This window comes from Lynx rufus, unplaced genomic scaffold (assembly GCF_022079265.1).
Source record: "Lynx rufus isolate CCGP_SWC_20201006 ecotype Redwood Valley unplaced genomic scaffold, mLynRuf1.p SCAF_5, whole genome shotgun sequence".
NCBI lineage: Eukaryota > Metazoa > Chordata > Mammalia > Carnivora > Felidae > Lynx > Lynx rufus.
In genome coordinates, this window is record NW_025814867.1 from 6945756 (window position 1) to 6968885 (window position 23130).

The 23130-nt window shown below is 43.3% G+C and overlaps 1 protein-coding gene across 1 annotated transcript in view; it reads right to left on the bottom strand.

Annotated features, from left to right (window-relative positions):
• Window positions 1–17784, bottom strand: part of SCN11A (sodium voltage-gated channel alpha subunit 11) — an 84647-nt gene extending 66863 nt beyond the window's left edge. The window contains exons 1-5 of the mRNA XM_047099412.1: window positions 17480–17784; window positions 14265–14383; window positions 12375–12476; window positions 4031–4159; window positions 2628–2731 (exon numbers count right to left, since the gene is read on the bottom strand). Coding sequence (XP_046955368.1) covers window positions 2628–2731; window positions 4031–4159; window positions 12375–12476; window positions 14265–14383; window positions 17480–17752 — 727 coding nt within the window. The 5' untranslated portion in view covers window positions 17753–17784. The remainder of the gene's footprint in view (window positions 1–2627; window positions 2732–4030; window positions 4160–12374; window positions 12477–14264; window positions 14384–17479) is intronic.
• Between the last annotated feature and the right edge of the window lie 5346 nt (window positions 17785–23130).

Consider the following 23130-nt stretch of genomic DNA (forward strand, 5'->3'; position numbering starts at 1 on the left):
CTCCGTACAGCCCTCCCATGCAGCTGGCTTCAGGCTACACAGCACGACGTCCCTGGATGCGGAGCTGGAAAAGGAGGTGCACGTTCTCCTGCTGCGGAACCAGAACAAGTCAGCCCCAGCACATGACTGAGCCAGGGGCCCCGCTGTCCGCACAGGTGGAGAGAGAAACAACCAGACAGGACTTACAGTGTGTGGGATGGCACCAAGTGACAAAGTTTCCAGTGATCAGTGTAAACCACGACAGGTAGACTTGAGAACAGAAAGTGCCACCTGACAGGAGGCCAAAGCGGCAGCAAATGACTTTCCCACAAAGTGCAGTGCCGCATAAGGAGGAGGCTTCCGGCCAAGCTGGGACATTCCCTGTGTCCCCAGCGGCAGCCAAACAAGTGGACGCTTCAACCTTACCTAAGCCCGACTCTCATCTATAACGACGTGTTTGAGTCTTCTCCAAAGCAAGGAAATTTGGCTGAAAGACGGCTGGGACGCCTGAATAATTTTTACAAAGTTCCTTAAAGGATCATACCTCACGCCCTTACTTCCAGAAAGTATCCAGGGATCTCATGTGTTTCATGGGTCAAAACAGAGACTATGGTCACCCGTTTAGAGATGAAGAAGGAAACTCTACAGCTGCTAAGTGACTGCCTGATGTATATTTTACCCATAGGAAACACAAGGCACTGAGCCCCTCACTTAACTTGGGAAACCAAGGCCGACCTTGCAAAAGAGGAAGAAAAGAAGGAGAGGGGCAAATCCTACATAAACTGTCCTTGACTGCCAGTTTACCATTACGCGGCTGTTTTTCTGAGGTTTCAAAAAATAACCAACCCACTGCCTCTTTTTGAAAGGATCCAAATTGCCTAGCGTTTTGGTGGGGGAGCTAAGCATTGATGGAAGAGACTAGAAGGGAAGGGAAGAAGAAGGGGGAAGGGAAGGACTGCAGAGAGAGAAAATTTTTTAGTGAAGAGGGTTTACAGTTAATGACGACTCCATCTGGCCAGTCACTCGGGCCAAGAACCTTGACTCACTCCTCCACACCACCTGATCCTAGAGCACAACCGTCTCTCCTCTTGGATTATGACAGTGGCCTCTTGTGCCTCTGTTTGAGTTCTCTGAGAAGCAGACACTCTGGAATGAGAACTGCATGGGATGTGTTGGGTGACACGCCCGTGAAGAAAAAGGGGAAGAGAGCACAGCTGGCAGGGAGAGCCTCGGGCTGTGACACAGCGCTGACAGCTGGGAAAGGAGAGTGGGAAGCAAGCAGGAGTGGACAAGAAGAGCCGCTGTGAGAGGAGCCCCTGAACTGACGTCTCCCACTCGAGGGGGCCCGTGTCCTTCAGCAACGGGCCTGCACTAGGCCCCCTGACATGCAGGGAAAGCATGATCTTGGCGTGGACACGGATGTCCAGAGACGTGGCAGCTGGGATCATTATTCAGCTCTGCTGCCCGCAGCAGATCTGAGTGACACATTTCCATGGCGACCACCATGTCTCCTATCCGATTTCCCTGCTTCTGCCTTTCCTTCCCTTCATTCTATTCTCCACGCAACAGCCAGAGCAGTCCATTTAAAACCTGTCAGATTAGATGAATGGATAAATGAGACGTGGTAAATGTAAATACACACACACACACACACACACACACACACACACACACACACAATGGAATATTACTCAGCCATAAAAAAGAACGAGAGTGTGCCATTTGCAACAACATGGATAGACCTAGACGCTCAGTGAAATAAGTCAGATGGAGAGAGGCAAAGACCGCATGATTTCACTGACATGTGGAATCTCAAAAACAAAATAAATGAACAAACAAAACAAAATAGAAACTCATAGATACAGAGAATCGACTGGTGGTTGCCAGAGAGGGGGAAGAAGGAGGATGGGCAGAAGAAGGGGAGTGGGAGGTACAGGCTTCCAGTTTTGTAATGAGTAATCCGTGCAGAAGAAAGGCACAAAATAGGGAATAGAGGAGCCCCCGGGTGGCTGAGTTGGTTGAGCATCCGGCTTTTGATTTTGGCTCAGGTCACGGTCTCACGGTTCATAAGATCGAGCCCCGCGTTAGGCTCTGCCCTGACAGTGGGGAGTCTGCTTGGGATTCTCTCTCTCTCTCTCTCTCTCTCTCTCTCTCTCTCTCTCTGCCCCTCCCCTGCTTGCACTCTCTCTCCCTCTCAAAACAAATAAACACTTAAAGAAAAGAATAAGGAATATAGTCAATGGTATTGTAAGAGTGCTGTATGGCGACAGATCGTAGCTACACTTGTGGTGAGCACAGCATAGTTTATAGAGCTGTTGAATCACTATATCGTGCACCTGAAACGAACATATCATGGTGTGTTGGCCAACTTCCATAAAAACAAAACAAAACAAAACAAAAGCCTTGTCAGGTCATGTGACTCCTCTGCCCAAAGCTCTCCCATTTATCTCACAGCAAAGCCCAAGTCCTCCTAGTGCTTACATACCTCCCCCCCTTCACTAGGGTGGTCCACCTCCACCACCTGGCCCCTCACTCTGTCTGCTCGGCGCATCTGTATCCTTTCTATTCCTCAGTCTCATTGAGAAACGTTTAACATACAAGAACATCCCTCCCACTAAAAGGCAATGCTGAAAGTCAGACTGACTTACCTGAAACCACCGAAATTGCTTTCAAAGCTCTGAACACCCGGAAGGTACGTAGGGACGACAGACTGATGCCACTGGCCCTGATACTTGGTGAGTATGATACAAACCTAGAAGACAAAGCACAGGGAAAGCCGGGGCCTACTCAGTCCTGCAGCTGCACTGTGTATCTCCACACAGGCCACAAATAAACATGGCCTCAGCTCTCTGTCCACCAAGGTGAAATCTGGGGCCTCACCTTCTTGGCCCCACCTTCATCTCGGGGTCTGTAGTATCATTCTCCATAGCTGTGGGCCACAGATTGCACGGGAGGCTGTTCTCAGCTAATTTTTATATTTGGACATAGATTAAGATCCCTTGGAATAGTCCATGCAGTTGTGGCTACAGCTATCGATAAGAGAAATCAATCAAAACATGTATTGACTGACTACCGGGTTCCAGGCCCAGTGCATTTACGTAAGGTCTCGCTACGTGGCCAAGCCCAGAAGGAACCCAGGCAATCTGACTCTTGAGCTCTCACCACTGCACTATGCCGCCTTTCAATAGCCAAGATCACCCAACCGTGGAATTTCAAATGTAAAACTTGGGAATTAATAGCATCTACCTCAAAGGGCTTTTGCAGATACTAAACAGGAAAGCATAAGCAAAGTGCTTAAGACGATGGCTGGCACAAATTAAGTAATGTTAGGTTACTATTATTGTGCCAGTGATGGGCCATTGCTTTTCTTGTTCTTCATTTTGCCGACCCTGTGTCATCATTCAGATGCCAAACTGATGCCCTTTCCTCCGGGAAGAACTTCAATCCTCACCTCATGTCATATACAATATACACACAATAATTAACTCAAAAGGGGCCGTGGACTTAAACATAAAGGCCAAGTCTAGAAAACTTCTAGAGGAAAATGAGGAAAACTCCTTGAGAGCTTGCAGTAGCCAAAGATTTTCCAGATTCCGTGGTTCCTCCTACACGTTCTGACAGCCCGATACATGCCCAGCTCCTGTCCCAGCACTCACCCTACCAGATTGCAATGGTTGTTAATTTTCCCTCTTCCCATCTGGACTGTGAGCTTCAAGAGGGTGAGAACCATGTCTGTTTGTTTTGTTTTGTTTTCATTATCACAACCCTTGTATCTTGCACAGAACTTGGCCCATCATAGGCCACTGTTTGGGGAGTGAATGGCTGGAGGAAGGAGAGCATGAATGTGGCCTAGAAATGGATTCACGTGTGGAGGCCTCTGGCCAATTGGCTGCATGATGCCGTTCAGGGCCAACCCACGCTGCACTCAGAGCTCTAGGCATTATTAGGACATGCTTAGCTACTCACATGGACCCACAGAGACCCCTGGTGGAAGCCAAGGAGCTTCTTTCCCACCCCGAGTCTCCTCAATAAACATCTTTGACATTCTTACGCTGTTGCAATGACAATGGAGTCCAGCCAGTTCCATGGATCTCGAAGAAAAGAAAACTCATCCAGAACAAAACCTCTTGCCAATATTTTTATCAAAGCTTCAAAAATATAAATCCCAGTGAAGACATACCTGCAAAGTAAATCATTCAGAACAAGAAGGAATATGGTAAGTGATGTGAAAAGCAGAGAGGCCATCTGTCTTATCTGGCTTTTATGTGGTTTTTTTACATTTCAGTGTGACGTTTAACATTCTGATTTTCAGTAAACCCGAGTTCAGAGTGGCAAGCATCGTAAGCAAGTTCTAGTAGTCAGAATTTCTAAGCAACAGGCCCACAGATAAAGTCGTAAGCTGCTGTTCAGTGCTTAGTTCCATGGCCACCTTCTTGAGAGTTGTTTTAGCAACCTGGGGCCTTGGGACGGGGGTTGTCACTGCTATTTTGTCATCACTATTCTAGAATTGTCACTTTGATGTACAGAAGGGGATGATGGCAAAGAAACAAGGAGAATAAACGAAAAGGTTAAAAGCTGGATCTTTCCATAGCCCATGTTCATGGATCAGAAGACTTAATACGGTTAAGATGTTTGTACCACTCAAAGTGATCTACAGATTCAGTACAATCTCTATCAAAATCCCAATGACATTCTTTGCAAACATAAAAACATCCATCCTGGAATTCATATTTCGGGACCCCAAATTTCAAGGGACCTTGAAAAGCCAAAATGATCTTGAAAAACTTGGGAGGTCTCAGATTTTCTTATATCAAAACCTATCACAAAGCTAAACTAATCAAAATAGTGTGGTACCTGTATAAACACAGACATATAGAACACTGGAATAGAACAGAGAGCCCAGAAATAAGCCCTAACATATATGGTCATATGATTTTCCACAAAGATGCCAAGACTATTCCATGGAAAAAGGACGGCCGTTCAGCAAATAACGCTGGGAAAGCTCAGTACCCACATGCAAAAAAATGAAGTTGGACCCCTACCTTACGCCATGTATAAAAATTAACTCAGGGGAGCCTGGGTGGCGCAGTCGGTTAAGCGTCCGACTTCAGCCAGGTCACGATCTCGCGGTCTGTGAGTTCGAGCCCCACGTCGGGCTCTGGGCTGATGGCTCAGAGCCTGGAGCCTGTTTCCGATTCTGTGTCTCCCTCTCTCTCTGCCCCTCCCCCGTTCATGCTCTGTCTCTTTCTGTCCCAAAAAATAAATAAACGTTGAAAAAAACATTTAAAAAAAATTTAACTCAAAATATCTAAATATCTAAGTGCAAGGGCAGAAACTATAAAACTTCAAGAAGAAAATATTTGTAAATCATATTACTGATGAGAGGTTAATATCTAGAAGATACAAAGAACTCCCACAACTTAACAACCAAAAAAATCACACCATATACAAAAACAAACTTAAAATGTCTTAAAGATTTAAAGGCAAGAACCAAACCATAAAATTCCTAGATAAAAACTTGGGCGGTAAGCTTTCTGACACTGGTCTCAGGAATATTTTTTTGGTTCTGTCTCCCCAGACAAGGATAACAAAAGCAAAAATAAACAAACGGAGCTGCATCAAAGTAAAAAGCTTTTGCACAGCCAAGGAAACATCAACAAAATGAAAAGGTAACCTACTAGGGGTGCCTGGATGGCTCAGAATAAACGAAAAGGTTAAAAGCTGGATCTTTCCATAGCCCGTGTTCGTGGATCAGAAGACTTAATACGGTTAAGATGTTTGTACCACTCAAAGTGATCTACAGATTCAGTACAATCTCTATCAAAATCCCAATGACATTCTTCGACTCAATGACAACTTCGGCTCAGGTCATGATCTCGCAGTTCACGAGTTTGAGCCCCTCACGCCCGTGTTTGGCTCTGTGCTGACAGCTCAGAGCCTGGAGCCTGCTTGGGATTCTGCATCTCCCTTTCTCTGCTCCACCCCACTTGTGCTCTATCTGTCTGTCTGTGTCTCTCTCTCTCTCTTTCTCTCAGAAATAAACATTAAAAAAAATTGAAAAGGCAACCTACTAAATGGGAGAAGATTTGCAAATGATATATCACATGGGGGTTAACATCCAAAATATATTAAAAAAAAAACTCATACAGCTCAGTATCAAGTGAACAAATAATCTGATTAAAAATGGGCAGAAGACCTGAATAGACACACAGATTGCCAACAGGAATGTGAAAAGACATTCAACATCACTAATCATGAAGAAAATGCAAATCAGGACCACAGTGAGATATTACCTCACACCTGTCGCATGAATATTATCAAAAAGCCAAGAAACAAGTGCTGGCAGGGATGCAGCAAAGGGAACCCTTGTGCACTGTTAATGGGAATGGAAATTGGTGCGGCCACTGTGGAAAACAATATGGAGGTTCCTTCAAAAATTAAAAATGGAAGTACCATATGATCCAGCAATTCCACTTCTGAGTGTTTATCCAAGGAAAGTGAAAACACGAATTTGAAAAGGTACACATACTGCCATGTTCATTGTAACATTACTTACAATAGGCAACATATGGAAGGAATCTAAGTATCCATCAATGGACAAATGGGTAAAGAAAATGTGGTATATGTACACAATGGAATATTATTCCACCCTAAAAAAGAATGAAATCTTGCCCTTCATGAAAACAAAGATAGACTAGAGGGTATCATGCTAAGTAAAATCAGACACAGAAAGACGGATACTGTATGATTTCACTTCTATGTAGAAACTAAAGAGCGAAACAAAACAAAACAGACTTCTAGACACGGAGAGCAAACTGATGGTTGCCAGAGGGGAGGGGGTTGGGAGATGGATGAAATAGGTGAAGGGGATTAAGAGGTACAATCTTTCAGTTATAAAATAAATAAGACATGAGGATGTAATGTACACCATGGGGACTACAGTCAGTAACACTATAAAACTTTGTATGGTGACTAGACTTATGGTGATCATTCCATAATGTATATAAACTTTGAATCACTATACGCATGGAACTAATACAGTATTGATGTCATTACATTTCCATAAGAAGATTTTAATTAAAAAACTAAATTTAAAAAGAAACAGCACAAATCAAGTAACCTAATTTAAAAATGGCTAAATGACTTGAATTAGGCGTTTCTCCAAAGATGACATCCAGATGGCCAACCAAGCACACGACAAGATGCTCAATACCACTAATCATCAGGGAAATGCACACCAAAACCACAGTGAAATATCACCTCATACCCATTAGGATGGCTGCTTTAAAAAAAAAAAAAAGCCTCAGAACATAACAAGTGTTGGTAAGGATGCAGAAAAACAGAAACTCTCGTGCAGTACTGTAAAATGATGCAAACAGCCACGGAGAACACTACGAAGGCTCTTCAAAAGAATTAAAAATAGAATTACCACGTGATCCAGCAATCCCACTTGTGGGCATGCACACAGAAGAACTGAAGCAAGATTTCAAAGAAATAATTGTGCATGCACGTTCACAGCAGCATTAGTCACAATAGCCGAGAGTTGGAAACAACCCTTAATGTCCACTGATGGATCAACAGATCAATGGGGTACATACCAAAAAATATTACTCAGCCTTAAAAAGGAAGGAAACCCTGACCCAGGCTACAACGTGGATGAACCTTGAAGTCATTCTGCTAAGGGAAATAAACCAGGTGCAAAAAGATAAATACTGTATTATTCCACGTAAGTGAGGCGCCTAGAGCAGTCAAATACATAGCAACCAAAGGTAGAATGGTGGTTGCCAGGGACTGGAGGGGAGTTAGTGTTTAATAGGCACAGAGTTTCAGTTTTGCAAAATGAAAAGAGTTCTGGAGCCGGATGGTGATAATTGGTTGCACAACTATGTGACTGTACTTAATACCACTCAAAAGTGGTTAACGTGGTACATTTTATGTAATGTGTATTTTACCACAATTAAAACAGTCTGTCAAAAATGCTGGGTCTGTCCGTGTGCACGTGGGCACACGCACACAAACGGGTTCCACTTTGGGGACAGAAACAATCAATTCAAACAATCTGTTGGTTCACAGTAAAAGAAATGGACCTTTTCTGGTAGAACATCCAACCACTGTCAGCCCACAAAGCTAAAGAGCTAAGATCTTGGAAACTTGAAAAATCCAAAGTAGCCAAATCCAAGGGCTGAAATGGTTATGAGCTGCTCTCTGCTTCAGCCTTTTTTTTTTTTCTAAGCTGATCACCTTTTAGGTGACAAAAGAACACAGCAGATTAATTCATGTCTGCCCTGAAATACTGTTTTAAAAAACCAGGCATAATTTACAAAGTTAAGGGTATTTTGGGAAAAGCTGTAATTGCAGATTTGTGGGATTTTGCAAATCTCCATCTAGGTCTCAGGCAAATGAGACAGCAGCCCTTGACTGCCATTTCTACCTAACCACCTGGTCTCCCACCTCCCACTCCCAGCCAAAGCCTGGCCAATAGAGGGACAGGCAGACCAACCATGATATCTGATATGGAGTACAGCCATGCCCACCACAAGGAACAGGGCTTGGGAGCTCCGTGACAGAGAGATCCCAACCCACCAGGCAAATGAGGCCCTCTGGAGCGTGTCACTGTCAGTTCAAGCATGGTTAGGGTATCCAATCAGGGCCACAGGTGGTGTCCAGGTAGGTTAAGAGAACACCATCGCCTGATCCTAGGGCACTTTGGCATTCATTCTCTGAGAGCTATAGACCTGGAATCAATTTCCCATTTAAAAGTTTTCTAACCAAAGGACACTGACAAAATTAGAGAAACTCTCCCCCCATAGGCCTAATAACTCAGTCACATGCCTTCTTTTGTAAAAACATTTTCAACCTCCTCCTCCCACCCTCACTTTTATGCATCCATTGTCAGTACAAATGCCACCAGGAGACAGCAGCAGCTTCCCTACAGCCTAGACAAGGGTTTTTTCATATCTTTGCCTTATGGGTCTTTTAGTAGCCTAGACAAGGGTTTTTTCATATCTTTGCCTTATGGGTCTTTTAGTAGTGAAAATGACCTTTGAGCAGATTAGCATCCAATTGGGCCACTGCTTTCCATTAATAGGAAAAAGAAGACTCATTGCATCTCACTAGAAGAGCCGAGCAGGCTCAGCTACACTTTGACTACGAAGGCTTCCAGAGACACTGCAGTACATAATGAGCAACTCCTCCACTCTCAATTAGCTCCTCACATGGAATAGCCAACTATCTAAATGGGAGACCATTTTCCCCAGTGATATTGCCCAGGATCACTTCTATTCTCAGCAGTATCCATGCCCCTTGCTTCAAGGCATAGCCCCAAGCTCACTGTCCTTAACTAGACCCAAGTCCCACTTAAGGACAGAGAAGGAGCAATCACTAAAAAGTAATGCAAAGAAGTAAATCTAAAAGAAAAACAGTAGAGATTTAAAATGAAATACTAAATATACCTGATTAACAAAAAAGAAGGTAGGAATGGAAGAACAATAGAAGAGGAAAGGAACAAAAAACAGATGAGAGCAATAGAAAAACAGCAGACCTGAATTTAAGCATATTCATAATTACATTAAATGCAAATGAAATAAATATACCATCAAAAGGCAGAGATTAGAAAATAGACTGCATAAAAAACAAAAACCAACTATGTGCTCTTTACAAGAGATACACTATAAATACAAAAACACACAAGGGTTGAGAGTAAAAGGATGGAAAAAGATATACCATGCAAACAATGAGCCTAAGAAAACTGGAGTAGCTGTATTAACCTCAGACAAAACAAATACTAAAAGGAATATTACTAAAGATAAAGAAGGGCATTTCATGCTGATAAAAGAATGCATACATCAGAAAGATATAATAACCATAAATCTGTATGTGCCTAATAACAGTGCTGCAAAAATATATAAAGCAAAATTTGCTAAAAATGAAGGGATAATAGACAAACTCACAATCATAGATGGAGATTTCAAGCCTCTCCTCAGTAATTCATAGAAGTACTAATTGAAATGGCAAAAGGATAAATATATAAATGCCACTATCAACCACCTTAACCTAATAGGACTATTTACAGACAATCATATCAAACTGCAGAATCCACATTTTTTCATGTACACATGAAACATTCCCCATAGAGCCATAAAATAAGTTTCTCCTAATTTCAAAAGATTGAAAACTTACAGAGTATATTCTTTCCATAGAATTAAATTGGAAATCATTAACAATAAGGCAACTAGAAAAATATAAAATATTTGGAAAAAAACACACTTCTAAATAACACATGGGACAAAGAAGTAATTATAAGAAGAAGTAGGGAATGTTTACCCAAAAGGTAATAAAAACACAACATATCAAAATATGTGGGAAAGGGGCGCCTGGGTGGCGCAGTCGGTTAAGCGTCCGACTTCAGCCAGGTCAAGATCTCGCGGTCCGTGAGTTCGAGCCCCGCGTCAGGCTCTGGGCTGATGGCTCAGAGCCTGGAGCCTGTTTCCGATTCTGTGTCTCCCTCTCTCTCTGCCCCTCCCCCGTTCATGCTCTGTCTCTCTCTGTCCCAAAAATAAAAATAAACGTTGGGAAAAAAAAAAAAGAAAAAAAAAATATGTGGGATGAAGCTTTCTTTAGCAGTGCGTAGTGGAAATTTATAGCTTTATACAATTGTACAAGAAAAGAAGAATGGTCTAAAACCAACTATTTAAGTTTCTACCTTAAGAAGCTAGAAATAGAAGAGCAAATTAAGGATGAAATTAATAAAGACTTTGAAACCTTCATATATTGCAGGAATGTAAAACAGTCCAGCCACTTTGGAGAAGTTTGGCCATTTCTTACAAAGTTACTCACTCATATACTTCACATATGTCACAGCAATTCCACTCCTACGTATTTATCCAAGGGAAATGCAAACATATATCTACAAAAAGACTTTTACTTACCTACTTAATTAATTCAATTTTTAGAGAGAGAAAAAGAAAGAGCATGAGCAGGGTAAAGGGCAGAGGAAGAGACAGCATCTTAAGCAGGTTCCTCACCCAGCACAGAGCCCAACATGGGGCTCTGTCTCACGACCCTGGGATCATGACCTGACCCCAGATCAAGAGTCAGATGCTCAACCGACTGAGCCACCCAGGTGATCCCCATAAACAGACTTTTATACAGAAATGTTCTTAGCAGCTTTATTCATAATGGCCCAAAACTAGAAACAACCCACATGTCCATCAACAGGTGAACGGGAAAACAAATTGTGATATGCTCATACAAAGGAATACAACTCAACACCAAGGAGGGGGAAAGCTAGTGATACAAACAACAGCACGGGTGCATCTCAAAACATGCTAAGTGGAAGAAGCCAGATAGGAAAGTATGGTATCATATACATTATATGAGTCCATTTATATTAAATTCTAGAAAAGGCAACACTGGTCTAGAGTGACAGAAGGCAGATCAGTATTTGTCTGGGGTTGCAAGCGGGGGTCAAGGGATTGACTGCCAAGTGGAAATTTTAGAGTGTCTGGAATGTTCTGTACGTTCTGCATGTTGACCGTGATGGTTTCTATCACACAGTTAAGTTAAATATGGGATAAAAATATGTGAATAAAATAAGTGATTTCTTATTATTCTCTCAATTATTCAATACATTCCTGAAAGACTAAAGCAGCAAATATGTTAAATTAGAAAAACTAGGACAACATTCTCTTTGATAAGAGAATACTTATCAAAATATAGAACTTTCTAAGTTGAAAAATTAACTTGCATTACTGAGTAGCCAACTAAAAATTACAAAAAGTTAATATTTTAATTATAGGAAGAACTCACTCAAACTCACCAGGGAAAAAGCAAAAATGATACATGGGAAATGGAAATATTGTTAACTCTATAAATTAACAACTATCCCAAACCTTTTGGAAAACATTTTGTCCCCATATGTTTTTCAAGCATTGAAATGTACTTTTGATCTAGTAAGCCCATTTCTAAGACTCTACCCTAAGAAAAGTAATCATTTTTGAAAAGTAGCTTTATGCAAAAAAGATGCTTGTTGCAGTGATATTTATAGGAGTAAGATACTAGAACGGTTAAGTAAATTATGGTTTATTCACCTGATAGAATGTTATATTACCATAAAAGCAGATTCCTATAAAGCCTCTACAAACACAAAGAAAACCTCTTAAAAGCTAGACATAAAAGTTGTAAGTGTGCTGCTTATTATTTTTGAGGTCTTTAAAAATAATTGTTAAAAATATGTGTACCAAACTAAAAGGGACCCTTCCGACATTTGCACTGGGAAGTTGGGATCATGGGTGACTTTGTCTTTCTCTGTATAGCTGAACTCTGATCTAATCACAGGTCGTTTAGGCGTATTTGTTCCAAACCTTAGGTTGGATGAGCGCAGGACAAACACTTACTCGGCATTGTCGGTATATATGTTGCTGTTGTCCTTCCCACAGGCGGTGGCCATGAACACGCAGTTGATGATGACGGTGCAGATGATGAACATGCTGAACAATGTAACCGCTGTCTGTTAAGGCAGGTACACTTCAGGGTGGCCCGGGTCATCCGTCACAGTGGAGGCTGCGGGCATACCTCCAGGCCCCATTGGCCGCAGGTGCAACCTGTCTGCGGACGGTGCGTGTTGGCGGGCGACTGCCCACACCTGTCCCCTCCCCTGAAGAACTGTCCTCAGCCAAAAGGCAGCCCCTTCACCTGGAGGGCTACAACTCCCTCCCTCATGTCTGACTGACTGAGACGTAGAGAAAAGCTGGCCCTCGCTTCCAGGTGGGCTTCCTCTGCGACGTAATCGGTGCTCTAGAGCTCCTGGTGGACTCCAGCTGATGTGGGCTCAGCTGAGACCCCATCCTTGTTTGCTCCTCTTTCTCTCCATCCTGCTTCCCTCTTTCCTTCTCCAGAGGGCAACTCCTCTACTAAGTCATCATTTAGTATTAAATAATTAAATAATAAAGATGGGGGGGGCGCCTGGGTGGCTCAGTCGGTTCGGCGTCCGACTTCGGCTCCGGTCATGATCTCGCGGCTCGTGGGTTCCAGCCCCACGTCGGGCTCTGTGCTGACAGCTCGGGGCCTGGAGCCTGCTTCGGATTCTGGGTCTCCCCCTCTCTCTGCCCTTCCCCTGCTCATGCTCTGTCTCTCTCTGTCTCTCGATAATAAATAAACATTAAAAAATTTTAAAAATAATAATAATATTAAAGATGGGGATTAAATAAGAATCCCCATCTCAGATTCTGCTTCTAGGGAAGCCAACCTGAACAGTTATTCCTTCCCATCCCCCCAGTACTTCAATACATGTACCAGTCCATGTCTTTCTGACCTCCCCCAGTCTAAAACTGCCTGGCATCTTCCACCACCCCCTGCACACAGCAGGAATGCTCAATAATCCCCTCCTATCTTTATCCTTAAGACTGAGGTTGCAAACTCAAAGCCTTAAGAGTCTCGGGAGTCCTTTAAATGGGTAAAATGGGCCACAGAGAGGGGTGGAGAGGTGGTGAAGCAGAGGTTGCATGGCCCCTCTAAAACAGGCAGTGGTTCCTCACTACACCGATTTTTGCCAGCTAGGACTATAGGCTGAGCCTTGAGAGAGGTTCCGTTTTTCAAAAGAAGCCAGAGATCTGGACTTCCCACATTACAGAATGTTTCCATAAAGCTTTAAATTCTGTCTAGGTCCGGGGCGCCTGGGTGGCTCAGTCGGTTAAGCGTCCGACTTCAGCTCAGGTCACGATCTCGTGGTCCGTGAGTTCGAGCCCCGCGTCCGGCTCTGGGCTGATGGCTCAGAGCCTGGAGCCTGCTTCCGATTCTGTGTCTCCCTCTCTCTCTGCCCCTCCCCCGTTCATGCTCTCTCTCTGTCTCAAAAATAAATAAAACGTTAAAAAAAAATTAAAAAAAAAATAAATTCTGTCTAGGTCCAACACAACACCGTTAGCAGGTATATACAGAGACAGGTAGATGGTTTGCCACCTTTGTCTGGGCCCCAACCTAGATGTTCCTTTCTCCGGGAAGTCCCCCTGGATGCCTCCAAAGCACAGCGGTGCCTCTCCACACTACCGCTCCCAAACTGCCCGATCCACTGAAGAAATTGCCCGCCTTTTGGCCCGTCTCCTTCTGAGGTCACAGGATCCCAGGGCAGGGCCAAGCCTTGTTCACACGCAGTAAAAGCACAGCCCCCGCCATGCAGCCGCAGGCACTCTGCCATTATTGGTTCCAAGAATCAGCTACTTCCCCTCAGTCTGGGGCTCTGGCACTTTTCACATGACCTGGACTTGGCGGAAGATGCCACGAAAGGATATGAATGGACTGAGATCCTAATGGCTAAACTTCGGATTGGATTGAAAGGCCCAAATATGAACAAGGCACGATTGGCACTGAAGCGATAGATGGTCCTCTTTTTGTTCAACACCATAAACGTCTGCGAAGACAAGCAAACAAATGCCACAAGAATTACATGCAGTGACGGAACAACATTTATCGCGAGTTAGTTCATTCAGAGGAAATTCAGTGGGACCGCGGACTGAGGCGTGGCTTGGCTTATCATGATCATGACAGTTTCTGATTGGGCTACTGTCACTCTGTAGCCTGAGGCACTTTCCAACCGGCCCACGCTGTGACTCTGGACACCAGCAAAACCCTTCGTCTTGTGTCTCCGTCTAGAGAGATAAGAACTAGGAGGGAACTTGAAGAGATGGGGAGTAGTATTGAACACTCACATTCAGCAGATTATTTTAAATTATTTTGATTACGAATAAGAGCTTCGTAACAAAGGTTAGAACAGTCAGGGACCCGGGGAGTCTGTGTTGCTGTACCTGAGCAGTTCTACGCGAGATAGTCTGCCGATCAATTCCAACCCTGAGGATCTTCAACAGAAAAAGTCATCAAGCTTCCCAGACTTGCTCTCCCATTCTCCCCACTGACGTGTGAGCAAATCTGCCTCCGGTTCCCAACTGGTGGGGGAGGCCCTACAGAAGGCGTCTGGAAATACATGTGGGTGTTTTTGGCTGTCTGTCACAACGACTGGAGGCTCTACTGGTCTTTAGTGGGTAAGTCTAGGGATGCCGAACCCCGGACAGATCTGCTAAGTGGTACACTGTCCCATCCAAAATGCCCACTGGGCTCCACTGAAGACAACACCAGACGTGTGCCCAATTCTTCCTGGGAGCTAGGAATGAGGCAGTGCCTGCAGAAGAACCCATCACTCACAGGGTCTCACATCAACCCCCCGAAACCTCCTTCTTTCCATTTAGCTATAATCTGGCTGTCCCCTTACATGTCCCCAAGGCTGTTTGTTACAAAAGCCTTCACAGAATGAGGGTCATTCCTGTTTCCCCATGTCTCTGCTCCTTTCAGATCTGCAAAAGTACTACTTGGCATGTAATCCAGTATGTTCTTATACAGGAAAGACAGGCCTTGTCGCCAAGGCCCAATATAGCAGGGTGGGTGCTGCCTTGGCTGAGGTACCAGAACTTCAGCCACTGCCAACCATCAACCTCCCTTTGCTGAGTTGCTGGAACTTACTTGTCTGCTGGCCATCTGGCGGCAGGAAAAAATGGGGCAGGATATTTTCTGTTGCCTCCATAACAAAAGGAAATGGGCCACAGGCTTCTTTGAAAGCTATGAGCTCAGGAGCCCAAGACCCACTTTAGGGATTCTGGGCCCTTCCTTTGGCTAGAAAGACAATTTTAGGGCAGAGAGCAAACCCCTCCTTGAGGCAGGTCACCCCAGATTAATAGGTGGCATGATACGGCTCTGTCTCTGTGCCCCTTGATATTTTATTAATGCCATCTCTCACTGCTTTAAATATTTCAGCTAATGGTGTATTTAACTATACTCACCAGGGTTTAAATTATTAAAATGATAGGGACCTGCTCCTTCTGTCTTCTTGCTGACATATCTCCACCCCTTTCTCTGTAGCTCTTCAAAATGGAAGCTTCAAAAGACAGGAAGTGGCCTTAGACTATCGAAAGAGCCCTTGGGTTTAGGGCCCAGCTTCATCCCTTACTGGTTGCTTGACCTGTCATAATCCTCTTCCCCATCCAGTCTTTGGATTCTCATTTATGAGGTGGAGAGCTAACTATCACATATACCTCACATGACTGCTGAGAGTACCAGCCATGCGGGGTCATGGGTGTGCAGAGCTCTAAAAAAGTATCGTGTCTTCTAATTTAAAGGGAGAGCCCAAGCTGAGAAGAGATAGATAGTCCTAGAACATTCAGCCAGGCTGGAACAGAACCTGTCCTCCCAGGACTGTCTGCAGCATACCAAGCTGCCACCTGCTCCAGCCTTGAAGCAGAAGGCCTGCAGAAATCAATTCGCATTTAACAACTCTGCCTCCAAGAAGCCCCTGGGATTCTGGGGCATAAGAAGAAGGAGAAATATTGGGGTGTTTTCGTTCCTTCATCTCTCCTCTTCTTTCTTGTCTTTCCCACTCACACCCCACTTTCCTCTATACACACAGTTCCCATTTGGTCTGGTAACCCTAAGTCTGTCCCAATGCAAGGTAACATACCAGGCAATATTTCTCTGGAGAGATCAATTTCTCATGGTTGCCAGCAGAGAATGGTCTCAGCATCTCATATTTCTAGGACTTCTACCCAAACTTCCTTCCTCTCTGCCCTCAGTCTGGTGAGGTGGGTTTTCCATTCGCTGCTGGATCACACAATGGGATTATTATGGCAAGGTCTTCTGAGCTTTTCCGGATGGTCTGCAGAGGACCGTCCTCACTGTCCCAGGCTTCCAAGCAGCCATCAGAGGAGCCCAGAGCTCACATTTCCTCACTTAGGAGCCCCTTTAAAGAACTTTTACTAGAATTTCCCTGCAACAACTATATTCAGGTAGGTTAAATAGCAAGCCTATCACATATCGGCATGGGATTTATGCAAAATCTCCACCTGCCCACTTGATTACCATATTCTTGAACATCACTTATTGAACTTCTATTATGCATCATGTTGGTGTATGGTTCCAACCTCCAGAATTCTCATTTAATAGCCTAAAAAGCCTATAGCTGGGGAGTTTTTCAAGGAAAACTTATTACTGAATTGGACGTTCCTGGACAGTGATATTCATGTCTCATATCAGTATAATGCGTTACAGTTTATAAGTGCTTCCATGGCCTGTCCATGTTGTAGGAAGCATGCTTTATTCCCATTTTACAGATTAGAAGAATGAGGATTAGGGATTTATCCAAAGTCAAAAAGCCAGTCACTTAAATGGCCTACACCTAATTTTTGTGACTGCTAGTCCAGTCCTCTTTCCTGACACCATTTATGTTTTCTGTTTTTCTTTTAACCTTCCTGCTGCCCCCTGGACCTTCTCTTCTTCGCCAAGACATGCATTACAGAGAGAAGATGAAGACTGAAAGAGGGTCTCAGGACTATGGAGGCAATGACAAGTGGTGACAGCAAAGGAGGACAGACACCCCTGCAAACCCCAAGATCAATGTTCGGAGGTTCTTGTAACACCAGTTATAACTGCATGGCTAGAACACCCCAGAACCCCATCCGACTACCTTATGATTTCTGTAGAACGGGTCCAAGTCTTCCAGGGGCCTTGCTATCAGCTCATGGGGAATGTTGCCATAGAGTTTGGGCAACTTCCTGGAGACCTTTAGGTCAAGCTGAGGCCGAGGCTGGGGTTCTGCTGGTGTCTGGTCTTTGCACTTCTTTTTCTCCTTTTGGATGGCAATCCGCTTCTCAATTGTAGCCAGGGTGTCCGAAGTGAAGGGACGGAAATTTCGTTCATCTGGAAAGATCACCGGGTAGCACCTGTCATCCATTTTCATCCTCGGGACAGAGATAAGCAGCAGATCCTCAGAGAGCTCTGGAAGATAGAAATCACACAGCCTGCCCTGGAATTCTGCTCCTTAGGGGTGATGTCATGGGGAGCTATAAGATTGGGTGAGGTGAGGGGGCTTGGGAGCTCACTGATTGTGGGGCAGGCCAGCAGAGGTGACCACCATTGTGGATACAGCAGGAATTCTGGGCGCAGGGAAGACCAAAGCAGGCCATCATTCCTGGAGGACCTAGATATAAGTGGAAAGTTAAGTTCAGGAACAGTGGGCAGAAGAAGCCCAGTCTCTAAAATTGAGACCCAAGCATTGAGCAACACAGTAAGACTGAACCAGCTAAACTACTGAAATGGGGCCTGCAGATGGTGACTAAGTGGCCATAGTGTGAACAGGAGAGGAAAAAATAGGGAATCAAGTGGGACATAAGTATGAGCTGCAAAATCAAAACTATTAAGTGCACACATCTTCTCACATTTGGTCAACAAAGTTCTTAAAATATGATGAAATGGAAACAAAAAGGCCATAAGCACAGGCAAGAACATTTACGCTAACACCTCTGATTCCATGCCAACTCTCTTACTTCTGAAACCCACACCTGGCAGAAGTAAGGATCCAAGAAAGCAGAAATGATTTGCCAACACTAACAGGGTCGCTCTACCATGGGATAATAGCTGTACTGGCCCCTATCCCTGACAACCCTTCTACAAGGACTTTCTCTATAGCTTCAAGTTTAAAAGTAGGCTCTGAAAGGGGCACCTGGGCGGCTCAGTTGGTTAAGCGTCCAACTTCAGCTCAGGTCATGATCTCACAGTTGGTGAGTTTGAGCCCCGCATCGGGCTCTGTGCTGACAGCTCAGAGCCTGGAGCCTGCTTGGGATTATGTGTCTCCCCCTCTCTCTGCCCCTCCCCTGATCACTTGCGCTCTCGCTCTCTCGCTCTCTCGCTCTCTCTCAAAAATAAGTAAACATTTAAAGAAACAAAAAAGTAGGCTATGAGAAAAGGCAGTAGGGCTCATGTTAAATGCCTTTACTTCCCATGCCATGCATCGTCTTCCTTTCTTATTTACCTGAATACCAATCTACGATTGACTTCCAAGGCACTCCAGAGAATTACGAGTAATCCAACATAGCCCTGGTTTGTTCATTCAGCAACCACATGCATGGTGTCTGCTCTAAGAACAGTGGTAGGCACTAATGGAAAAACACAACAGTCCCTCCTCCTGGTCCTACAAGTTATGCTCTCCTGGTGTAAGTGGAGAAGACAGATAAAAGGCAGGAAATTATAAGAGTAACACAGATGCTGTTATAGGGAGAAAGAGAGGGTACTATGTCTGTGCATGGGCTAGGCGTCTAACCAGTCTTGGGGAATCAGGATGGTCTCCCAAAGCTTTAATGTCTCAGCTGAAACCTGAAGGATATGTAAGACATAGATAAGCAAAAAGGAGGACATTAGAGTATGGTAGGGGAAACAAGCAGCATGTGCAGTGACCCGTGGGTGAAAAAGAACATGATGTCCATCAACAAGTTCTATCTGCCATTGTAAAATGGCCAGATAAGGCCCCAGTCAGCATTGAGAGAGGATGTGGGACCCTAGAATCCTAGTGAAAACCATGGACCTCACCCTGACGGTAATGGGGGGTTGCTAAAGAGTGAGTTGCTACTGTTGTTGTTGTTGTTGTTGTTGTTGTTGTTGTTACAGAGGAGTAACACTATCAGGGTTTCAAAAAAAAAATCCCTCTTACTCATGAGAATAGATAGGACTTGGGACAGGGGCTGAAAGAGGTGAGGAGGTAGAACTGAAGAAATTGTTGCAATGATCACAACCACTGAGGATGACCTAATGGAGTGGGTAGATTGGAGAGTCACTTTCGAAATAGCCATGGTGAGGGAAAGATTCGAGGGACAGGAAGGAGCTGAGGTTCCCGGCTTGGGCACCAATGGCTTGGTCAGAGGTGCCACTCACTCAGACAGAGAGCACTAGGGAAGGAAGAAGCTTTGGGGGAATAAATTGAGTTTAAAACAGATAAAGCTGAAGCTGTTTATGAACCTGCAAGTAGAGAGAGCCAGGAGGCATTTGAATACAGGGCAATCATAGCTTACACATTAGCCTCTGAATATAGCATATAAGAAAAAAAAGCATAGTCAAGTTTCTCTTGGAAATCCCTCAGGAAGGCACCAGACTGAAGAGACATCCCAACTCACTGGTCAACGAGGTCAACATGGCCAGTTTTTCTTCTAGTGCCGGAACCAGTCACCCTTCAGTTATCCACAAACAGAGTGGTCAGGTTGTGTTTAAGGGCCATGATAAAGGCAACATATGTGTCTTTAAACACACTAAGGGTAATTCAATGCCCACAGTGTGAGTCATATGTCAACTGAAATGACATATGGAACCTAGATTCACTGCATTCTGTCCCATCCATTCAGCATTAAGCTCTTTATGGATATGCCTGGATGATGGAATTGGCCACACAATTTAAATTACTCTCTCTCCCTTCCCACCCCTCCAATCCTCTTCTCTTCCATTCCACTTCCTTCTCTCTCACAAACATATATTATTGAATTTGTATAAATAAAGTGGGACTATGTGAGACTCTACTGTATTTGGTTCTGGAGCTCATGAAAGACATTTGAGACAGGGATGAAGTCCTCTGCAGTCAACAGCCTATGGATGCTAGTTGATCCTGGAAAATAGATGAGCATAGAAAGACCCTGGATGGCAAAAGCTTACGCTAAGTTACCGCAAGGAATCCAATACAGGACTGCTACCATAATAAGGAGACTATTAAAGAAGAAACTGTATACTCTGACCCTGTTGTTCTGACCCTAAGCATATTTCACCCAGGTTCTAGCAGAAAAGAGACTTAATGGAAATAAGTAACACAAAATAAAAACTGCACACATTAAAATTGTTTACAGATATATGCATGAAAAGATGCCCAGCATCACTCATCATCAGGGAAATGCAAATCAAAACCACAATGAGATAGCACCTCACACTTGTCAGAATGGCTAAAATGAACAACTCAGGAAACAACAGATGTTGGCGAGGATGCTGAAAAAGGGGAAACCTTTTGCACTGCTGTTGAGAATGCAAGCTGGTGAAGCCACTCTGGAAAACAGTATGGAGGTTCCTCAAAAAATTAAACATAGAGCTACCCTACGAACCAGCAATTGCAATACTAGGAATTTACCCAAAGGATACAAAAATGCTGATTCAAAGGGGCACATGCACCCCAATGTTTATAGCAGCACTATTGACAATAGCCAAAGTATGGAAACAGTCCAAACATCCATCGACTGATGAATGGATAAAGAAGATGTGGTATATATATATATATATATATATATATATATATATATATATATAATATACAATGGAATACCACTTGGCGATGAAAAAGAATGAATTCTTGACATTTGCAGCAACATGGATGGAACTAGAGTGTATTATGCTAACCAAAATAAGCCAGTCAGAGAAAGACAGATATCATACGATTTCATTCATATGTGGAATTTGAGAAAACAACAGATGAACATAAAGGGAAAAAAATAAGATGAAAACAGGGAGGGGTGCAAACCATAAGAGACTCTTAAATACAGAGAACAAACTGAGGGTTGTTGTAGGGGAGGCGGGTGGGGGGATGGGTTAAATGGGTGATGGGCATTAAGGAGGGCACTTTTTGGGATGAGCACTGGGTGTCACACATAAGAGATGAATCACTGGGTTCTACTCCTGACGCCAAGACTACACTGTATGCTAACTAACTTGAATTTGAATTAAAAATGAATAAATAAATAAAATTTGTTATAGACGTGGAAATAACTAAAGAACCACATGTTAAAGGTAACATTGAAAACTACAAAAATTGACCTAGGAACAAGAGGACTTTAGGGGACCCTGGGTGGCTCAGTCGGTTAAGTGTCTGACTCTTGATTTCAGCTCAGGTCATATTCTCACGGTCATTAGATGAAGCCCAACATTGGGTTCTGTGTTGAGGGCGGATACCGCTTAAGATTCTCTTTCCCTCTCCCTCTGCCCCCCTTCCTCGCTCATGCTCTCTCTCTCTCTCTCAAATAAAAAATAAAAATAAAAAAATAAAAAAGAGGACTTTATAAAAATTATCAACTCAAATAAATCTGAAAAAATAAATCACACACAGTAAAATTGTCTTATAATTGAAAAACATTGATGAATCAAATATTTTTAATAAAAGTAGACTCAGGAAAATTGGACTGTGGAAATAAAGCCTGTGCATGCAAAATTAACTCAATTAATAAATTAATAAAATCAGTATGCATAATTGGTAACATTTGGAACAATTCAAATCTTCATTGTGAAATTTATACCCCAGATACTTGACGCTGAGAATTTTTCTATATAGCAAGTAGACTGCGTTGCACGGAAAAATTGGTTGAAAAATTGGCTACAGTGCAATCTTTCTCAAGCTTTACTAATAATCAAATATGACGGCAAGGTTTGCAGACACTGAGTGATTCTTTACAAAAAAAAAAATTATTTGGGTATATGCTTCCAAATAATGAAAACAGAATCTCAAAAATGATGGGCACATGAATTCCAAAACATAGTGTACCAAACCCAAGAGTGCAGTAAAAAAAAAATTCCAGGATAACTGCACTACGATCAGCTTAAAAAGCAATTGATCTAAGAAGAACTAGAAGTCAGAGAGCCCTAAGAAAAACCTTTCAAGTATAAGTTAAGTTCTCTGTCACAAGGAATATGATTAAGCAAGTGGTTTCTTAATAGGTAAAAAAGAAAGGTAACTAGAAATTCCATCAAAACAACAGCTCTTCAGAAAGTCAGATTTTACGTATGAAGCTGACTAAATGGCTTGAGCAGCTGACAGAAGAGGGGAAAAAGTCCATTTGACCCTGACACTTAGGACATTCTCCTTCATGAAACAGAAGGTCAGTGACATCAGAGTCCATTCGCATCTCTATGGGTCCAAATAAGATACCAAATATTGGTTTTAGAGACTAGAAGCTACAAATTCATTATATCATAAAAGTTATACACCAGTTTTTTATTTTAACAATCATCCTATAGATAAAGCAGAATTAATTACAATTACAGAATAGAATTCAAATGACATAAATGTTATAAAATTGTATTGCAAGCTGGAGTTGGAGAGCAAAGATGAAGGGATGCTCAAAGCTACAGTTTCCTCATCCTAAGCACCTGAAGAATCAAGACATTCTATAGAAGGTCTGTGGATCAAGCAATACAAGTATAAGTCTATCCCTGAAAATTACGCAGGTAATCCAGTGCAAGACCAAATTAAAAATATGCTAAGTAGCCGAAACTGAAGGAATCCTGGGTACGGAAGAAGGATTACCGTCAGTACACTAAATT